The sequence below is a fragment of the Hetaerina americana genome, unplaced genomic scaffold, assembly GCF_022747635.1.
Source record: "Hetaerina americana unplaced genomic scaffold, ioHetAmer1.1.p SCAF_8, whole genome shotgun sequence".
NCBI classification, from domain to species: Eukaryota; Metazoa; Arthropoda; class Insecta; order Odonata; family Calopterygidae; genus Hetaerina; species Hetaerina americana.
This window is the reverse complement of record NW_027287427.1, coordinates 29174970-29197028: the sequence shown is the minus strand read 5'-3', so window position 1 is coordinate 29197028 and position 22059 is coordinate 29174970. Positions and strand designations below refer to the sequence as shown.

The following is a 22059-nucleotide window of genomic DNA, read 5'->3' as shown; positions in this document are numbered from 1 at the left end:
TAAAATAAAAATAGAATATACGAGGGTCATCCGGAAAGTAGTACCCGTTCGTGAAATAAAGACACAAAAGTAAATATTAACAAACATAAAAAATTTTATTTGAAAGAGGATACTTTAAACTACTTCTCAACATAATCTCCAAGCAAATTAAGGCATTTGTCATAACGTGTGACAAGTTTCTGTATTCCTGCTGCATAGTCCTTCGCCGCCAGCTCATTGAGATACGCGAGGGACCCATCTTGCACAAATTTTTGCATAATGCAGATGGTGTTTAACAATTTCATGAACAATTGTTCGAGAAACATTGGGAAAATGCTCACAGATGTCATCAATTGTGACGCGCCGATCGTTCCTCACGAATTCGTCAACTGAGCTCACCAGTTGGTCTGTAATGACAGACGGTCTCCCCGAACGCTCATCGTCGTGTGTGTTCCCCCTCCCCATGTTGAAGTTGCGACACCACCGCCGAACAGACGACTCGTCCATTACATTGTCTCCATACACCTCCTTTAATTGGCGATGAATATCACATGGGCGAACGTTTCTTGCATTGAGGAATTTAATCACTGCCCTCACTTCACAACTGGCGGCGTTCTCAATTTTTTTAAACATTGTAAACAATCACAGAAACAACACAGGCAATGCTAGCGTCACGCAACTTGGCTCAGAGAAGGCAGACAAGCCACTGAAGCTATCTGACCTCGTCCAGCGGCTACTCGCGTCGTCAGCACTTCATGCGGCACGAACGGGTACTACTTTCCGGATGACCCTCGTATGTGTCATTTTCCTAGCTTTAGACGCTCGGCAAATAACCTCATCCTTTGAAGTCTGTTGTTGATAGCCACATCCGCGAGGTTCCTAGGCTAGTTTATCCGTTTTCTTATTCACTCCAGCTTATCAGTCCGCTCGTGCATTCAATATTAGCTCGATTAGTTATTCCTTTATTGTTTCCTAATGGTATCTCCATGCGTCATTTTCCTAGCTTCGACTCCCAGCGTCACTGAAATGAAATCGTGATAATTTGAGTTTTGAACTTAAGCCATCGGCAGAATATGCAAATTTTGTCAATACAAAATTTTATTTTGCTGATTTCATGAATCGTTTATGTGATGCGGCTGCTTGAAAGAGGGACTTGAGATGATACGCCATGCCGTGCACTAGATTTTCTCCAATTAATCAGGAAAATAGAAAATATCGCGTTTGAGAAATTTGAAATTAATGTTAGCTTGTGTGTATGTATGTGCAACAATTGTGGAATTACATCTGAAAAGTCTATGATAATTTCAAAATGCTCATCTTAGAGACATCTACCGTTGATTTTACGTTTGCCAATTGTGGGAATATAGAATGTAATTATTGTGTTCGTGAATCCACAGTGAACACACTCACCGTGGTGTAAAGGTTTATTGGTTTCTGTAATTATCCTGCATTACATTCTTCAAACGCGCGGAATACGCTTAATTATGATTCAGGTTTAACTTTGGGCCAACAGACGATTCACAGATGGCAGAAAATTTCACTAATTGATGCAGACGCAGCTTCTTAAAAGTCGATCCCAGTCGTTGTTCTCGCTGCTTTAACATTCCTCAATGACTTCTGTTATTCTAATCTGTGCCTTTTTTAATTTCCTTGTTGACGTAAGTATTCAGGAGCCTGACATGTTCCTGCCTGGCAAAGATAGCTTGGACAGTTTCTCCTCGTGTCCAACGTAAGGTGGAAAGAGAGAATTTTTTTTAAAGGAATTTGAATCGCCCATTTTTTCGGCATATTTGCCGATATTTCATTGTACACACAGTATGATAAACAGTAAATTGTCCGTAATCAGATGTGTTCTGCCGAGAGTTCGTTTTTATGTTTTTCTATATGCAATGGAATCAAACCTTTTTTTAACCGCTGGTCGCGTCAGTCCTTGGAAATAGCCCACCCACCTCTAGGGTAGTGCGATATCCGTATGGGAAATTACTCTGTGGTCTAAGGAAATGCACAACCTATAAATTCGCTTGGTGTTAAACATTATTAAATTTCATTATTACCGTATGTTTTAACGTAAATATCACACGAACTCAAAAGCAATGAGTCCTTGCGTTCCCGCTTATCCGTCGGACTTTCGCGTTCAGGATTGAAGAGTTTCACGGACCTGGTCATGTACTCAAGTGCACCGCAATGGTGCTGAGTGTAACGGAAAAACAGTTGAAAACCGGTGTCTAATGAATCAGTTCAACCAAACTCTGGCGCCTAGGTCAATTATTCCAGATATTCAGAAAATTTCAATATGGCATCTATAAGTGCGTTTCTCGCCTGTGAAAATTAAAAAATGAATTTCCTTCCTCATTCTTCCTTAGTCGCTTTTAACGCAGGTTCATATGGGCTTGTTTATGTTAAACCCAAAAAACGTTCCTTTCATTTGATAAATATTTTCCAGGTATTGAGGGAAACTGATTATTATGTTACTAAATCATAATAATTGTGTAATGCCGATTTGATTGATGGTGTCGCGTTAGAAACACTATTCAGGAAGGTAACAAGAAACTACCGCAATCTACGTTGTAGCGTTGTGTGTCCACCCAAAACTTAATTTAACCGGTAGAATATCAATATTGCCGATTTCTCCCAAAAAAAGGTAATTTCTCATTCAAAGATGCCTGGCTTATAAACTAACCAATGGGGGCAGTTCCTTCCCTGTGCCACCTGTGATTTCCCAGGAATATGTGGTCCCCGAAAAATCACACGGCTAGGGTGCACCTGAGGTTACCTCAAGGCATCACCGGGAATCGAACCAGATTCCTCCGGTCAGTAGCCCAGCGCTCTACTCAATGGACTATGTAAAAATATATTATTTTATTTCTAATATTTCAGAAATGATTGAATGTAGTTAGACAATTTACGTAGGCCGGGGCCACATCTTGCGCCTCCGTTATGGGCAAGTTTCACTCAGCTGTTATCGGCCACGATGCATTCCCCCCTTCAAGGCCCTTCAGTCCCATTCTCCCTCATTTTCACCCTTCCCAATCCTCACCCCTCCCCATTCCCACCACGCCCCTGACCGGAACCTTACTTAATGGTGCGTCCTTCTGTCTCGTACCTTTCGCTTGCTCTGGATCGACCCTCCCCCGCCACGTCGATTGCCCCCGCGCAAAATGCTAAGTGAGGTACGATGGGAATGAGGATCCCCCTCAAAGACTCCCTCCCTTCCGACTTAACTTCCCCACTCCAAACTCCCTTCCCCCGATCCCTTTCCCCCCCTCTCCCGTTTCCCTTCCAGCCTCTGAGAGCCTCTCGGCCCCCGCGCTGGCTTAATTTAGCCCCGCGGCTTGGCTCCCCATATAAGGGCTCGCGGGAGACGCGGACCCGGCTAGCACCCCGTGCGCCGGGCGCATTCAGGTGTCGGGAGGGCCAGCGGTCTCCCGGCACGCACCACCACTCGGCCGGCCACCCCGGCACGGTGCCGCAAGGACGGGCCAGGTGTGTGCGGGCCCCTCACTTCCGCTACCGTATGGTCCGCTCCCCAGGGGGTAGGGCATGCAGCGTTTCCCCCGCGGGGAAGCCGGTCTGTGGCGGCCGGACGGTCCTTTCCCGCCTCCCTCGCCCGTTGGGAGGCGCCACCGTCTTCCATCTCCCCTCTTTGATGAAGGGGAAGAATATTACGTGTACCCCCCCCCCCCGCCTCCCCTCACCTGTAACGTCACTGGAGGGTGTCCAAGGAAGCATCAAAATTACCGCATTTGAAAGTGCCGGCCCTGTTTCACCCTGCACCATTATACGCTGCAACCACCGATGGGGATTTGTTAATTCCGTTTTTTTTGTCACGGGGATGGAGCATTTTTTATTGACTTGATTTTGGTTGGGAAAAATCTGCATAATCTAAATCTTCGAATGCCTGTGTTACATCTCATTGAATATTCTCTGGAAATATATATAATATCATTAGAATATAAGCATAAGCATAGCATGGTTAATAATGAGTACCTCTGCTTTGTAATCGTATACAGGGTGTGGCAATATAACTTCCTTTTATGTATAGCGAAATCCCTGTAAAAATGAAGTTATGTTGCTGCTCCCTGTATTTATGCTGCCAGGTTATCCTATTCCTCCTATTTTGATGCTGTGTGTGTATCCATAAACATGGGCCCTAGCTCTGCCTTTAAAAGTTATTTCCTCATTTTTTCACGCATTGTAAAGCCTAAAATGCAATATTTTACTACAATGAACCATCCCCTCTCTCAAAATGATTTAGACTCTGAAATATTTGCCAGATTTTACTCTTTTTCCCCCTCAGTAAGCCTTTCCTTTTTTGCTAGTGCATATCAAATCATTGGTGATGCTGTTGTAATTTTTTGGAAACAAATATTGAAGATGATTGAATTGGTGTATTTTAGTTTCATTTTAGAAATTAAAGTATTCTGTGGAAGTGATGCCACTACACCCAATTGCCAATATCACCCATTATCAAACCCGACTTCCTTCTTCCCAACTGAGTGAAATCATTCATATTGGATCTAGTATGGTACATATTATTATATCAATATATGTATGTATCGATTATGTGTAATTTTCCTCTTTAATGCCAAAATGAAACTGGTGGTACGCATACATAATTTGGCCTCTGCCAAGGGTTCTGGGTGTAACCTCTAGATATGCCCTTAGCTAAATCTATATTGTTTAATATTTTAGGTACTAGTCTCTCTTAAAAGTCATAAGTGGACCAGGGAAAGACAGTGGCCCCTCATACGCTGAATTGTATTCAAGTTTGATTGGTACCTTGTTGTCTCCCAACTATTAAACCAATGTTTGAGTTTACAACTGAAAGTGATGCAACTTGCCTAAATGGAGCCAAGGCATGGAAACATGTTTTCACTATTTATTTTTTCCTGATTTTTATGCCGCATATTGATATTTTTTTAAGATTCATCATATCATTCTTATTAATCTAAGAAACTCATCAGGATCTGGCTGAAAAGTTGGTTTTATACTACCCCCTATATTGTCCCTCACTTAGGTGGTCGTTGACCATATGAGGGCAATCCCAAAAGTACCCCACCCAACAAAGAAAACACAAAAATTTTGGATAAATACTATATTATTTTATTGTCTAAATTATTTCCAATTTTTTTCTATATTTACTCCTAGTTAGATGATGTCTTATTCATATTTTTATACCTAATAAATGCATGTTTCATTTCACATTGTGTCTTGACTAGGTTTAGTCAAGTGTTACAAGGATAATCCCGAAATTACCCGACCCAACAAAGAAAACACAAAAATTTTGGAAAAATATGTATATATTTCTCAACATAATCTCCTTTCAGCTCTATACACTTTTCCCAGTGATTTTCAATAAGTTTGATACCTTTTTATTATAAGAACTGTCTTGCTCCTCAAAATAGCCATTAACTGCCAACATCACTTCTTCATGGTTGGAAAATCTTTGACCACTGAGCCAATTTTTCAAGTTTGCAAACAGAAAATAATCCAAGGGGGCTACATCTGGTGAATAGGGTGCATGAGGTAGCCATTCAAACTTTAATTTATGAATTTTGGCCATTGCAGTAACAGCTTTGTGAGCTGGTTAATTGTCTTGATGAAACAACATTTTCTTCTTAGCCAAATGCGGCCACTTTTGCTTGATATCTTCACTCATACATTGCAAGTTCGCATAATACTCACTGTTGATAGTTTTTCCCTTTGCAAGGTAGTCAGTATCCCAAGCACATTCCTAAAAACCGACGCCATGACCTTGCCTGTAAATGAAACGGTCTTCACCTTTTTGGGAGGCAGTTTTCCCTTTTGAATCCATTGTTTTGATTGTTCTTTTGTCTCGGGTGAAGTAATGGACCCATGTATCATCAAAAATTCAGCTTTGTTGCTGTGAAACTTTGCTAAACACTCAATTGAAACATCTTCTCGACACAGGTTTTGCTCGAGTGTGAGGAAAAGCAGCATCCATCTTGCACACCACTTTCTCATGTCCAAATTTCAGTTAATATGCGATGTACCGCACTTTTTGAATTGCCTACTATGTCTTCTATCTTGCGCACTTTCAGTTGACAATCATCCAGTATCACTTGGTGGATTTTCTTCACAGCTTCTGGAGTCGTCACCGCATTTGGTTGACCAATGCGATGCTCATCTTGACAGCTCGTATGGCCTCGTTTAAACTCTGCTACCCAATATTTTACTGTTGTAAACCAAGGAGCAGACTCATTCTGAGTAGAATCCATTTCAGCTTTTATCCTTCCAAATAAAAGTATTGTATCACATAACGATGACCAATTTTCTCCATTTTCACAAATTCACTGACAACGTTCACTATTGTTGGTTGCCAAACAAATGCTAAACAAAGTGGCATCTTCAAACTTGAAACATATGCTTTATAGATGGTGTAATTTCTAATTCAGTGATATTTTTCAAACAGCTGCTGCCATCTCTAGGCCAGGCTTGGTACTTATGGCCCCCCCCCCCCATCTATGAGTGTGGTCTGAAAAGTTTCCAACCTCAGAAATCAAAATCATTAGAAATTTCAGAAAAAATGTCTTGTCTTAGTTAGGTCAAAAACTTTTCAGACCATGTACTTAAAAATTGTCTTTCTTTCATAAAAAGAGAGGATAGCCACCAGAATGGCACGACCAAGCTTCTCACATTTGCAAAGCTGCCATACAATTCAGGAAAAACAGTTAGGAAAATTAGAGATAAGCTGCCCTATGTGAAAGATGCTGATCCAACTCTTCAAGCAGGTTAATGCAGGGTTCATTGTACCTGTGGGTCAAGCTATTAATGAAGGATTAAATGCAGATATAATCCCCAAGCGTGTTCCTTCAAAGGTTTTCTTCCCAAGAAATATCATATTTAGAATTCTAACTTGGGATTACTGTTCAGACAACCATGGATTTTAAGTTAATAAAAACTAAGGTTCCTAAGGAGAGAAATTCCTGAATGAGGTAAAACAGATTAAATATAATTCAAATACTTTTGTAGGAAAAAAGGGACACCAGTTGTTATGCATCCTGATAGTTTTATCGCAATTTAAAAGACTTGTTTTTAAAGAAAATATACTAAAATGTTGTCGTTTTACTAAACCAAACTTATGATTGAAATACAGGCAATGATGATGAAAAATCATTCTTGATCTAGGTTTGTTGTAATAAAATGCTGGATATATGTATAGCCTAAAGTTATCGATAAAAGCAAAAATAATGTGGGTAAAGAAATATGGTGCATGAAATGGCACACAAAACTAGAAATGTATTTTTAAAGAAAATTAGTGACTGGATGTTTGCATGTATATTGTTTTACATTTAAAATGTTTGTGTACAGTTGTATTTAACTATTAGTCCCTGACCTTGTGTAAGACTGATGCTGCTCTCACTAGTAGAACCTCCCTAGGTCGGTCAGTGGTTCATTCCCCTTGTCATCACTGCAAGGTTATCCCTCTACATGTATAATTTGTCAGACACTAGACATAATTAGAAAACTGAATGCCAAGGGCATATAAGATATAGTGGCTCCTGTTTTCCATTGATAATTCATCGCAGTATATCCTCAAATCCGACCGCTAAATGGCACTTTCCATTATCCATAATATTCCTTTGTTTTTCATTGCTCCTGCCAATTGGTGGAACAATATAAAATCAAAGAATGGTGAACAGCAACAATTAACAATTGTTTATGTTTTCACCCATAAATGTTTGGAAATTAAGTGGTTATTGTCAGTGTATTTTGGATGAAGGCACTTATAGAAAATTAAAAGGCACTGTGACTATGTCATTCGGATTAAATTTACCAAATTTTCAAATTCCAGCTTGTAAGTTAAAAATATCTTAAATTGCACCATCGGTATCTCAATCAATCATTTTGGTGTTTGTGCCCTTTTTTCTTGATTTAACAAGTTGGCATTTCTGAACCCATTACAGGCACGCAAGATTGAAGAGCACAATCTAAAGTATGAGCGCATAAATAAGGAAAAGGAGCAGAGGAAACTTTTGGAGAAGGCAAGAAAAGCACGTGAGATGCACCAGAAAGCAGAAGAGGAGAAAGCCAAGGCTGCTGCTGATGAAGACAATGAAATTCCATTCATCTTCCGAGATCCAGAAATCCTGAAGGCATTTGAGGTGGGTTTATTTTTTATGCTGTGTAATTTTATTACAACGTATGTTCACGGGAGGGAAAAACATGCCTGGTTTTAAATCCTTCAAAGGTAGACTAACTCTTTTGCCAGTGTTTCCAGTCCAATGAGAAATGAATTCTTAAATTCATATTTTAATCATTTGGGGATGACCCTTACTCCATTCAAAGACTGGTTTACTAAGCAGTTCTCCCCTTTAAAAAAAAGGGACTTGGCATTTAACAAGGGCATTCTTATTATGATTTTATTCATTTTGGATAATGGATCTGGACATTGCAAGCATTTAAAATAACTAGCCAAATGTAAAAGTTTTTTTATGCCACCCACTTTGATGTGTCTTATCCAACCAATGTATCAGGGAGTATTATCAACATAGAAAGCTTATTCCTGATGAAACACCTTTTGATGGCAGTAGCTGCAACAGGAAAGCCTGATGTCAAATGACGTTGGCTAAAATACACTGCATGGTGTATGAAAGAAAGTTTTTTAAAGGCATGTAAATGATTTTGACAGTAGAGATATACTGAAAATGTTATCTTCCAGAGAATTTTGAAAGAAACTTCAGTCCTTCCTTTAGCAAATTTAATGAAGGACTTCAGGTGATCGAATGCATGGATGTGGATGTAAAATAATTTTCTAAAGTAGAGAGAATTGATGATCAATCTCTTTAGTGCTGCATAGAAATTTATAATAAGAAAAATGAAAATGCTCCAGGTATAATTTAAAATAAAAATACATTTTTAGAAAATGTGTCTGTGACTTCATCACAGACCACATGCTTGATATCATTTGATAGATCAGTGAAGGGATTGAATAGGCAAACTACCTAAGGTAAAATAAGATAACATTTTAAAATTCATAATTTCGTTTGAGGTTGCCATTATGTTACTGTTAGTAAATTTAAATGTTTTGTTGTTCATGCTTAGATGTACCAAGCTAAATGGTCTCCATAGATTACTGCCCACATTAGTTTCTGCAGTGAGGGCATATCGATAAATAGCTGACATTGAAAAAATATGATAACTGAAAAAGCATGCCTTAATTATCTTATGGAGTTCTTTGTATTTCGGTGTAATATCATTTTGGTAAATTACCAGCTGAGATTACAATGCCAGCTGAATCAGAACCACTACCTTAAACACTATAATTGTTTTGACTAATCACTAGCTGCTATTTCTTGTGATATTAATTGATTCAATGTCATCTCTTGTTTTAAAAGCTATCGTTTGTTTCCAAATGATTATTAATATTATATTGGTCATTAAGTAGGTATACAATAGAGCTTGTCAAACAGAACACATCTATTAACTCGATGATAGTACATGTATAGATTGATACAATAATAAGCATATCGTTGTGAAATCCTAATTATAAGTCTTAGAATATAATTGAATGTTAAAACACTGTTTCATGAGCTGTAAAATTGCACAGTTACTTGTTTGTAATGCCATTTAATTTGCCTAAATATTTGTAAAGTTAGCAATTAGTAAATTATATCTTCATTGGGTAACTCAGTATATTAGTGTTAGGGACCTGACTTTCTAGCCATGCCCCACTTCATGAATGTTTTCAACTTATGGGCAGGACATCAGAATGTATCATTTGTAAGTTGGAAAAGTACCAGTCCTTTCATTTTCAACCACTTGTTTAGTGTCATGTGTGAAGTTCAGGATGAATCAGTAAGAATGACAGTTAAATAATTGTATATTTTATGTGCAAATGTGAAATGAAAACTACAGTTTTGACTTTAATTTGGTCTTACAGGATCCAGAAGTAGCTGCTGCCTTCCAAGACATTTCGAAAAACCCTGCCAACATTATCAAGTACCAAAGCAACCCAAAAGTCAGTGCCCTCATCTCAAAGTTGGCTACCAAGTTCAAGGGGGGTAGTGGCTTCCCATTTGGGGGTGGGATGCCTGGTGCTGGGTTCCCTGGAGGATTCCCTGGTGGTGGTTTCCCACCATCGGGTGGTGCATCCTCACCTGGTGCTAGTGGTGATGATGTGGGCCTTGACTGAACATTGGTTAGTAGTAATGCTGGATGCATGGCTGAGTTACACTTCCTGTGGGCCTGGTTTTGTATAAAATTCAAAGTACAGCCAACTCAGGTCTTTTAACCTATATAGACATATATCAATCAGCTTCATTTCTTAAAAACTCTTTGTATAATCTGTGTACCAATACTTCGTAATCCAAATAGCTTGTCATTACTACATGTCAGTGAGTCGTTGGCTGAGGAATAATATTTTCTGTGAAAGAGAATTTTGTCATCTATAATTCTGTAATTCCAGAGTATTTTTACACGTGTATACATTTAGATACATGGACTTTTATTCCCTTGTATTTATATCAAATGGAATACTGTATATCGAGACCCTATTTTTTTTGTATCTTACCGACTAGTAAACTGGTGTTAGTTAATAGTCAGTGGGTCATTCAATAGCTCCTCAGAAAATCCAAGAGATGGCTGTTGTCGTTTTGGAAAAGGTTTGGTTTTAGTAAGTCTCATATCTCACAAGATTGCTGTTAAACTTTCTGCAGTATACATCTCATGGTTTCATTTTCATAGCCAATTAAGGTAACAAACTTTTATTAAGAAAAATTGGAAAATATAAGTTTCTTGCTGTGATTAAACACAGACACGGGAAGAGATCAAAGCCAAGTAGATCATGTTCATGGCATATACTACCTTGATCAAAAAGTTCCCGGAATAACCACCGTGTGGCTCTCCCATCGTTCCGATTTGAGTTCTGTTTTTTTTGTTAAATTGGTACATCTGTTGTTGATATTCCCTTTAAATCTTAGTGTCATAACTTGACATTTGCAAAAGTTACGTAGCCAAGAGTACATCTATCTCTGTGTGTGTTGGCGATTTTTTACAATTTCAGAAATGGATTTAAATTTGCAACAACGAACTTGTATTAAATTTTGCGTAAAAAAACGGATTTAGTGGCGCACGGACGTTGGAAATGTTGGAAAAGTGTTTCGGCAACGATTCTCTAAAAAAAACGGTCGTTTACCAGTGGCACGAGCGGTTCAGAAGTGGTCGTGAGTCAATCGAAGATGATGAACGCAGTGGCAGACCATCGACATCGAAAGTCGGTGAAAAAATTGATAAAGTAAAAGAAATGTTGGTCAATAACCGCAAATTAACCATCAGAGAAATAGCGGAGGACTTGAACATTGCCTATGGATCCGCCCAAGACATTGTGGTTAATGATTTGGGTTTCCGTCGTGTAGCAGCAAAGTTGGTGCCAAAAGACCTCAATTTCATGCAAAAAAGAGACCGTGTTGACGTCGCAAAAGACATGATTTGCGAGGCTGAATCCGATCCCACATTCATCAAAAGGATCATTACTGGAGACGAGACGTGGGTTTATGAGTACGACACGCAATCCAGACATCAGGCAAGTGAATGGCGTTCACCAAACGAGCCGAGACCAAAAAAACCACGTCGTTTTCAGTCAAAAAAGAAGGCAATGCTGACGGTTTTCATGGATTACAACGGTGTAGTGCATCATGAATTTTTGCCAGAAGGCCAGACAGTAAACAAAGAGTATTATTTGGGCGTTATGAGACGTTTGCGTGAAGCAATTCGCCGAAAGAGACCAGAAATGTGGGCAGAAAACTCGTGGATTTTGCACCATGATAACGCACCGTCGCACAGTGCTATCATTATTCGTAATTTTTTGACGAAAAATGCAACAAATACCATCCAACAGCCACCGAATTCACCTGATTTGGCTCCCTGTGACTTCTTTCTGTTCAATCGAGTTAAAAAACCATTACGGGGAACGCGTTTTAGCAGCCGAGAGGAAGTAATGGAAAAATCGCAGGAAGCACTGATGGACATACCGAAAACCGACCGTAACTTTTGCAAATGTCAAGTTATGACACTAAGATTTAAAGGGAATATCAACAACAGATGTACCAATTTAACAAAAAAACAGAACTCAAATCGGAACGATGGGAGCGCCACACGGTGGTTATTCCGGGAACTTTTTGATCAAGGTAGTATTCTCCTGTGCTTGCAACTGTTTACGATTGGGTGAATGAGTCAAATGTGGCCGTACATCCACAATATGGTTTTGAGTGATCAGCATATCAAACTTTGCAAAATAGTTTAGGCCCCAGGAATTTCAGAAGGCACAGTGTTTTCAATTTTACATGAAAAATTGGCTGCTAAAAAAATCTCTGCAAGAAGGGTGCCATATTTGCTTTAAGAAGAGAATGAACACAATTTTGTGATCAATTTGCTGGTTTGGCATTTAATTGTTTCAATCCTGATGAGTTTTTGCATTGATACATAACTGTAAATGAAATGTGGATACACTGCTTCAATCCAGAGAAAAAGGAACCTTCCAAACAGTGGGTTTCTAAAGTCTAAACAATGAAGTCAGTCAACAAGGGGATGACCACAGTTTTTTAGGACGCATGTAGAATCATTAAAAAACACCCACACTGGGCAAAGAAAAAAATGTTTTCCAATAAGGCAATGAAAGAGTGCCCAACTTTGCAGTTTAGATGGGAAAAATTATGGAATTAAAGTTTGAATTATTACAGCATCCTCAGCATTCACCAGATTTGGTCCTTGGTGACCTTTTTCATTTCCATACTTCAAAAAATGGCATGGCAGAAAATAATTCATGTCAAATGAGTTAATCTGCAACAACACAATTCCCATTTTGAGAACCTTACAAAATCATACTTTTTGGTTAGCTTAAAAAAGTTGGATAAATGCTGGGGAAAGTGCGTTGAACTAAAAGGAGATTGTTGAAAAATTAAAAACAAATTTCCCAAAATAGTGTTTTTCTATTATTTTCCCAAGGACTTTTTGAATGACCCACGTAATTAGAATGCTAGATAAGGAATTTATTTTTTAAGAATTAAAATTATTTGTAGATGAAATTAATATTACACGGGGCCCTTGTCAGCTCAGTTTTAAAGGGACAGGTAATTCTGAACCTAATTCTAGTAAATCAGGGTCGACCTTATAGAGCAAGTTACAATTTTAATGTTGTTATGATAGCTTAACAGCAGACAATTGAAGGTAGCGTGTAACATACTAATGTTTATTTCATAAATTGTTGGTGTATTCTCTTCCCTCATAATATTTCTTGGACATCCATAGCATTTAAAATTCTAAGTATGTATGTATATGAAATTATAATTGCCTGACAAAATGCAATAATTTATTAATGGAACAATAACTTGTTTACCATTCCAAGGTTTAAAATAATAAAGAAAAAATTTCAGTGCTGGTAATGTCTGGAAAGCATTGCAAAATACAGTTAACTATGCAGTGCACTTTCAGTATTCAGATGAGCTACTGAGAAGTAATGGAACTTCTCACAAGTCTTGCATTTATTTTCAGAAAAAATATTTAATAATCAATCGAAGCAAATGAATGGAAGAATGAAACAATTATTCTGCTGCTGTGTAAACATTCTAAATGGAGATTTTCGCCCACTTGTCTGAAATGTTTTGATTTTCCTCAGTTGAAATTTCCCTTTTAACTATATTTTTATCCCTGGTTGATATTCCATCACTTGTTTTTTTACAGCTGTTTATCTCAATAAAATGTTGGGTGAAGTGATTTTAATCTTTTGGGAAAGTATCTTTGTGCATATGTTTCATTTATTTTACCTCTTTGATTTATCTCCTTTCGCGAAAAGTTTGAATGTTGATATTTTAACAAATGCTCAGAATAGATGTGTCCTAAGGAGGATCCATTTAATATATTGTGATCAAGATTGTATTATAAATAGCACTGTATATACAGTTGAATGAAATTTCTTGCATTGAGTAATTTCACCTTGCAAGTAATTTCAATTTGGTATTCAAGTTCCTGAGCATTTTTTATTTCTATGAAAATGATGGTCCTGTTGTCTGTAAATCTTTATCCAGAATAGAAAGTCACAGTCAAGTCTTAGGGGGTTTTCCTCCTGGTCAGGGTGTTAGCTGTCTATTTGTTTCTATGAATTAACTCTGTCATCTTCCTCAAGTCATTGATGATAGTTTTCTTTGGTCCCTGTCCACATTTCTTTTCAAGAAGCTCCTGGTTGCACGAATGTTATGATTATAAATGAGTCCATTAAAATTAGATGCAGAAATAGAAGTTTCCCTAGTTTCTTGAATGATGAGAATCGAAAGAACATTAATAGTTCTGGCCCACAGGTTTTGATGAACTGTAAATCTTCAATGGCCCACAAAAGGAGTATAATAAGGACTTGAAGATGCAATTGCTAATGCAGTAAATTGTTTGGCTTGACAGTAATCCATGTACCTTTTATTTTAATTAATTTTTCTGTTAATTTGTATTCTTTTTGTCTCATTTTAGATTACCTGAAGAGAAGAGAAGTTTAGGTGTTGTGGTTTCATTTTACAGGCAATGATATTTTTATCTGGATAAGGTTCCTCTTGGCATCCATCAAGCTGTGTACATCATATTGTGCCTCTTACTGGGTAACTTGTGTGATTGGACATACCAAGTTTTTGAAATATTGTCCTCGTATTGAATTATCCTATTTGGCCTTAAGCCCAAGCAGGTTATTACCTAAATTTAGTGAGCATTGTCATTTTAACTAGTGAGAAATTTGACCAAATATTTTGCTTTAAAAGGCTCTGTAACCTTAGTTGAGTGAGACCTAGCACTAGAGTCAAATGAACTGAGACAAAAAAATCAAACTGAAATAGTGTACCCCATGCCATTTTAAATTTAAGATATTCATTCACTCTTATGATACCTTACCTTATGGTCACAGTAGTCAGTGACTTCATTATTTCTATTCTTCCATTAAACTTGTATTTTGATAAATCAATATTGTCAGTTCTTCTTATATTTAGTATGGAATAAAGCACTTGAAATACAGCTGATAGAGGTTAAATTCGGGAGGCGAATGTTTTCATGTTGTCATATGTTGAGTCCATACCTGATAGCCTAAATGATAATCCCCTCCCTTCGTGTTTGTAATTAGGTTGTACGCCAGAAATTTGTAAAGGTAAATATGGCTTTATTTACAGTGAAATAGTTCATGTATTTTATGTCTGTACACTTGCTTGCATCATTGTATGCCACCAAGTGTGGTTCTCGTCTGAGTTAATCTCCCCATCAACAGTCGCCATTCATTGCAATTCATCCGTCCATCAGCTTTGGGATGATATCACTCTAGTAGCTTGATATCACATTTTACACCAAACCTTAAAGTTTCAAGTTTTGTGCCACTCATATATAGCCATCACTGATATTTGTCTAAATTGGAAACTTGAGAACCACACTGTTTATCTTACTCTGTATAAGCTGGTTGATGGAAGTTCTGGTTGTATGAAAGAGTGAAGGGAAGAATAAATGACCCTTTCATAAACTTTGTGTGAATTTCATCAAAATAAATAACACTGAAGTATCACTCTTCAGTTTTAAATAATAAGTCACACTAGTAGCGATATTTTGTGGAGTAATCCTTGGGGGATACCACTAAACCACGTCCTTTTCTGGCTCCACGGTAAACAGTCTCCACAATGTCTATCATCTCTTGTTTATCCTCTAGTGGCCAATTAATCTTGTTGTTATTTCCTGTCCCCAAATCAATCATTATGTGCTTGTTGCGGAAGAAGAACATCACAGTACATGGGTCGTATAATTCATACCTGTGAAAAAGTCATTACTTCAATTAATTGCGCAAAGTATAAAGCATGATGTGGTAAAGCTTACACTTGAGACATATGACATCAATTTTTACAAGACATTCTTTTAATCTTCCCATAAAAATAGTAATTTCCTATTAAGTTTGCATACATCATAAGTTGACATGTAGAGACATCACATTCAGAGAAAATCCAGTTAAGAAATAATTAAAACAACAGTAAGTCACATAAAATATAACAAAAAAGTTAAGTCTTAAATTTCAGAATTAATAGAGCCAAAACTGCAGTCAAAATATCTGGATTGTTAAGTCGTTGTATTTTCATAAATGGACAACAACAGTAAGATGCTGTGGTAATTATATTAATATGAAATTTACCTAAAAAGTTAGCAATTTGATTTTTTTTACATTGCTGAGAAAGAAAGCACTTCCACTCACAAGTATTTAGAAAAATAAATACGTGGATGAATATCCAGAGAGACGTGAGTCAGCAAACAGTCAACTTCCATTCACTCCCACACAATCCCATCAAATTGTCAAAAATAATGTTTTAGAAGTGTATAATGAAGTCTTTTATTGTCTTTCCTCCACTACCTTTCTGAGGTGCATCACTATTCAACATTACTGCTCATGAAGTAATTTTTAGAGGCATAGTAATTTCTAACTTAATCAAATAGCATGCTTAACTTTAGCAAGTTAACACCAAGAATATTCTTTCACCACAGCCATCCATACTAAGCTAGTTGAGTATCATTATTTACTCTCAACTTGCTACATGAATTCATTTTACTATAACTTGCTGACTACAGAAATCCCACCTTGGGTATGGGAGTTAATTTTTAATAATTTTAAGTGGCGTTGTACCCTTGACTTTTCTTTTGTCTATCCAATCTGACAATAACCAAGTGAGTGAGGTACAAGTGAAGCAAAATACTGGCACCTAGATGTTAAGTGGCAGGACCAATGTGGGTTTTCAGCCATAACCTCACTTGCTCTCCTAGTGGGAGCCCCAGATAGACAATGGACAATTAACTCACCAAAAGCAATGGTGAACATACACACCATAGATTTATAATTTTCCTTGGAAAAATTGATAAATTTGAACACTATACTTAATGATGAAAGGTGCCAAATGAGTGACATTTTGCAATTCAAGGAATCAGATCATGGTTCCACATTCTATCAGGCTTATTTCGATCTACTAAGCCTGCAAATTTGTAAGCTTTTGGCCAGGCACTGCACTTGGTTTTGAATTATCGCACATCATGTTAAAAGCAATACACATGAATAAACATTACAGAGTCAGGCTTCACTTCATAGAAGTTTTGTAAGTCCATTTTCAAATGAAATATGGACTGCATTCTGCTCTGTACCTCATCTCATTATCCCATCACCCCTCATTTACCACAACCCCCTTCTGCATATTCTATCTTACCACCTGCATATTTCTTTGTCATCATCCCCTTGCTACCCCTCCATCAACATAACTATAAACAAATATTGTCTCCATTTGGTGACTGGTTCCTAACGAATAACCATTAATTAATAATTCTGTTTGAGCTCAAACTTACTCCCATCCCTTACACTATGTAAGATATATGTGCCATACATATACGTACATCACGTCCCATTTAATATCTGTACCTGATGACGCCATATCATAGTGAAATACATGGTAGCCAATAATTTCTGGGGAAAAGTAATTTTCCCCATCTTGTTAAACATTCCAACAAAAGGTATTGTTGTGATTTTATTGTTCACAATGTGTGCTTAAGTAAAACTTTTAATTTTTTGAAAGCAGTGAAAGCCTGCCTCTACTTGATTTACAAAGTGAAGTGTAGTTCTGGATAAAAAATTTGCTTAAAGGCATTTAAATAGGGAAGAGTGAGAATGAAAGAGACCATAGCTGCAATTTGAAGGTCCAATCTTCTGCACATAAAATATAGGCAGAAATATTGGGATTGGGAAGGTTCCTTTCACTAAGAATGTTGCAACAGGAAAGCAAGTTCTGAGATTAAGCAAGTAGAAGGTTAGCTAAAAAACGAGGTGGGTATTATACAGTGAGATAGGAAAATTTTCACATTCTTGGAAACGTCATATAAAGGCATATTATAATTAGAAAATTATAAGATCCAATCAATACACATCTCCTATTAAAAGTATTAGACACTACTGGATTTCTAGTGGAAACTATGATACATATTATCATTCAATAACTTTATATCATCAAATGAGAGGATTCTTTACTCTCATTTATTTTTTCGTGTATGACCAGTCAACCCCACACTTTATTCAAGGCATGGTAGTTAAGCCTCCAGAAGTATGAGTAAAGCTTCATTCATTAAGAGCTTTGGATTCCATTGTTAAGTGTCTTTGGAGGGCACCACGTGATGCTCTCATATATACTTACATCTTATTGAAATCTGGAACTTCTGTTATATCCACCAAATACAAAACTGCGAAATTTTTAACTTTCTCCGCAATGCTGTATAACACCTCATCCATTTTCATGCATGTAGGATCCCAGTCGTGGCCAAAACGAATCACCTGTAAGGTTTACATATGTGTCACAGTTTTACCCTCGGGTCAAGTATAACAAGCACATTACATTATAATTACCACCACACGATCCTCCTCGGAGAGAATGGCTTGGTCTACTTGCCAACCATTGTGAAGATGTGGCAGCATATACGACATTTTGGAAGGTGATTTTAGCTACTTGCACAGGAAACTTCCTTTCTTACTCAAACGTCGCCTAATGCGATTAACCGAGATGTTTGCAGATATACACACGATGTCAACAAAACACATTGAAACTGACCTTAAAAACAATTGCAAGCTGATATTTCCAGATCTTTCGCTGCGCACGCGCAGACGTGATACCCGTTACGAAAATATGGTGGGAATTTGCAAGAGTCGCGTATTCATAGGGTACATTACTTTTCCAAAAACAGCGTGTTGTTGGCATTTACATGGGGTTGTAAATTGGGAATAATGATAACTTATCTATTTCCATAGGTCTTTGAGAAATATAACGATTTTCAAGGAATCCCACGAGAGAATTACCGTAAAACTGAATATGTAAGACTAACTAAAATTATTGAATAGAAATTATGATATATAGTTGATGGAAAATCAAGCGTTGTTTTTAGTAAATGTTTCCACCTATCTTTCTGTGCCTATAGTAGGTGTACAAAGCCCTTATGTAAAAAGTTTGCTTTTAAAGTGACCTTTAGAAGTTTCTAAATGTTTTGACGGCAACAGGCTTTTTAATTTCTTTTAGAACGCATTGACTGAAACATAATTTATACCCTTTAATGAGAACTCAGAAAAGTCACAGAGGACAAATAAGAGATGCCATAATTTCACAAATTAATACCGATATGATTTAACAGGTAGAATAAAAATGTAAGTTTTAAAAGCTTAACATTCGATTACCATGAAAAGAAAAATACTATCATTAAGACGCATAAGTATTAAATTCATATTTGCGATGTGTGTTCAAAATGCAAGGTGACTTTTTTCGCGGGCAATAAAAATTCGATTTTTTTATTTTGTTGTATTGGTATACATGCCCCAAACATTTGTTTACAGTTTCAATATTATAGCATATTTAGTTTTTTGTTGGTAGATACCAATGTTAGACGTGTTTTGGTGTTCTCGGCGATTTTCTACTTTGAAAAATGGTTATTTTGTTTTGTTAGTTACAGTAGAATTGATTCAAGGTGCATTGGACGCTGGTAACATTTCACACTAGCACAAGTGAAATACATTACAGTATCTCGCATTGAACAATGATTACGTGATTATGGCAAGTAGGTTAGACAGTCACAATGTAACTACTCACAATATTGGGCTACACCAATTAAGAATTAATTTTGTCGATGCTCAACACATTATATTAAAACGATTCATCTGTCGTGGAAGAATTTTCAACTGCCGCATTGGAGAGAAATTTCATGGATTAATGACATTGGATTTGCTTGAATGGTCTGTATAACATACTGCCATACCAATATGGTGACTTCTCGCATGATCACATTGATTATTTTTTGAGATCCTCAGCATTTACTCTCAACAGACTATTAATTTTCTAAACCTTGGAGGTGAGATTTTTTTTATAGTTATAGAATATTGACTTGATTGTGATTGATGACTAAATATGACTACAACCTTTTAGATTGTAGTTTGTATTTGTAGATTGTGTTATGATTATGAATTTTCCACTCATTCCACCGGTGAAGTAACATGAAAAGATGTCCATCAACTTGTGTAGGCTACTGAAGCTGAATGCATGAGTGATAATTCTTTCAGTAATCTCTTTGCAAGATTTCCTTTATTTAATTGGTGTTAATCTCTTAAAATCTGCTAATTAGTCATGCAACTGATATATTTTTACCATTTAAAAATTGATTGAGATATTTCAACTCAGTCCTCCCTATACTAAAGAATGATTGATAAAGTGCATAGTTTGAATTTTTCCTTTTAAGTGACATTCAATCTCATTTTGAAGAATAAATACTCTGAAATCACTCCAGTATTGTTTGTTTCAGATAATCCAGATTGTTTTTATCATACATGTCATTATTTTGTTGCATTAATGCAAATTTTGACTTCTTCTTTGGGTCCTAGTGGACTGCCTTAGTGGATTCAATTTGGTTCAGGAAACAAAATATGTTTAAAATCATTAATGTTAATAGCGTCCCACAGTAATGTTGATATATTTTGTGGAGAAATGAAAGCAATGCCTATTTAGACCTTTAAAGTTTGCAAGTGATAATATAAAAGAAATAAAAATTCCGTTGAAGGATAATTTTTTTTTTAATTTTTGTAGAGCTGAAAAAAATCTTTGTAATACTTCCTATCAACATGCAATAATATTTTCACAACATAATGTGAGTAATGAAAGAAAATGTTCGGCGCATCCTTTCTTACGGTTGGTAATTTTCAGTATTCTACAGAAATCATCTGAAGGAGTGGCAGTAATTTTGAGGCGGTGTATATTGTACAAAAGGATAAAATTGCATCAACCAATTACTAATATTGAGTAAACAGATTAGTTCAAAGCAAAGAAAATGCGCTGAATTGTAGAAGCAATTTTTTGCCTAGTCTGTAGGAAATGTTTTGCAGAACTTTCAAATGCTCTCTGGCTGGGCAGCATGGTCGGGCTAGGATGTTCAGGAGATAGGGGAGAGAAACTCAGGTGTTGGCATTATTCTACTTTAAACGAAAAGTGCCGAAGGGCTAATGTCATGTTTTTAGAAGTTAGGTGGTAGAAGAGATTATAGCCTCATTCTCACCTCAATAAAGTCATTAAATAAATAATAAATCCACTTTAAGTGCCCTCAAGATTATACCCATAAAGAAATTGGAATACCTATGAGAAATTCGATCACCTCAGGATTCAAACCTGGGTCCTCAGGGTAGGAAGCCAGTAAACTAGCCAGCACACCAATTTGATCCACACTTTTCTAAACGGGGTGCGATATGAAGATATGGATGTCATGTTTCCTTGATACTATATGTCACATAATCAAATTAGTGTTCAGAGTTTACAATTCAATGTGACCATAACTACCATCTGACAAGATCAGTATTTTTAACTTTTTAAGGGCTGCAGTTTCTCCATTTTACCTAGAAATCAAACTTCTATATAAGTACAGCTGTGCCCAGTTTTACTTAAAGTCTGGCGGTTCTGGAAATCCAAGTTTCACTCAGTAAGTCGCTCCCTCAGTCCACCCTCAATTTATTTGGTATAGCAGAGTAAAACCTATTACGATGCTTGTATAAATGTAGAGGAAATGGTATGAGCCATTTTTAAATCATCAGAAGTGGATAGTCAATGCTAATTAATATTGTCGGATCATCAGCTATGCAAGGTTTTCCTATTAACTGGGAAATAAGTAAGTAACATGTGCTGCTGATTCATTCGTAATCACTGGTTCATCCAGGAGTTTAAACTTTGCCTATTCTTCATATAAAAAGATTTAATTATTTCAGGCTATCTCATGGAATTGTTTCAAGTTAATTTAAGCATAATTTATGTGTAAGAACATTTGAAATATTTTAGTCTATGATTATATTAATATTTTTAAATGATTTACAGCTTGATAATGTTCATAATAATTCTGTATAGTAACAAAAATATATCATACTTTCTTAAGTAGAAATGTACTAATATGATAATGACCTTAGGATTAAAAATCAAAATGGCACTTAATGTGTTTTAGCAATTAACAGAATTACCTATTCAATAGTTTTTGAGTTTTGGAATTGCCCCAAATATTTTGCGGTTTGGA

The 22059-nt window shown here is 36.7% G+C and overlaps 2 protein-coding genes across 4 annotated transcripts in view; one reads left to right on the top strand and one right to left on the bottom strand.

Annotated features, from left to right (window-relative positions):
• LOC139697997 (putative protein FAM10A4) overlaps nucleotides 1–14998 on the top strand; it is a 73763-nt gene extending 58765 nt beyond the window's left edge. For all 3 annotated transcript variants that reach the window (XM_071596850.1, XM_071596851.1, XM_071596852.1), the window contains exons 6-8: nucleotides 7908–8105; nucleotides 9884–10141; nucleotides 14458–14998. In XM_071596850.1, coding sequence (XP_071452951.1) covers nucleotides 7908–8105; nucleotides 9884–10135 — 450 coding nt within the window. In that variant the 3' untranslated portion in view covers nucleotides 10136–10141; nucleotides 14458–14998. The remainder of the gene's footprint in view (nucleotides 1–7907; nucleotides 8106–9883; nucleotides 10142–14457) is intronic.
• Nucleotides 14999–15486: 488 nt separating this feature from the next.
• Dim1 (thioredoxin-like protein Dim1) lies at nucleotides 15487–18583 on the bottom strand. The gene is made up of 3 exons (XM_071596853.1): nucleotides 18380–18583; nucleotides 18171–18307; nucleotides 15487–15764 (listed from the first exon to the last, which is right to left on the bottom strand). The coding sequence occupies exons 1-3, from the start codon at nucleotides 18455–18457 to the stop codon at nucleotides 15551–15553; spliced, it is 429 nt and encodes a 142-aa protein (XP_071452954.1). The 5' UTR covers nucleotides 18458–18583; the 3' UTR covers nucleotides 15487–15550.
• Between the last annotated feature and the right edge of the window lie 3476 nt (nucleotides 18584–22059).

Bases quoted from the DNA above. Each gene is read 5' to 3' on its own strand.
- Dim1 (XM_071596853.1), bottom strand. From the start codon at position 18,457: ATGTCGTATATGCTGCCACATCTTCACAATGGTTGGCAAGTAGACCAA. The intron at 18,308-18,379 runs GTAATTATAATG...TAAACCTTACAG, and splicing joins CCGAGGAGGATCGTGTGGTG to GTGATTCGTTTTGGCCACGA. The intron at 15,765-18,170 runs GTAAGTATATAT...ACTTTTTCACAG, and splicing joins GTTCCAGATTTCAATAAGAT to GTATGAATTATACGACCCAT.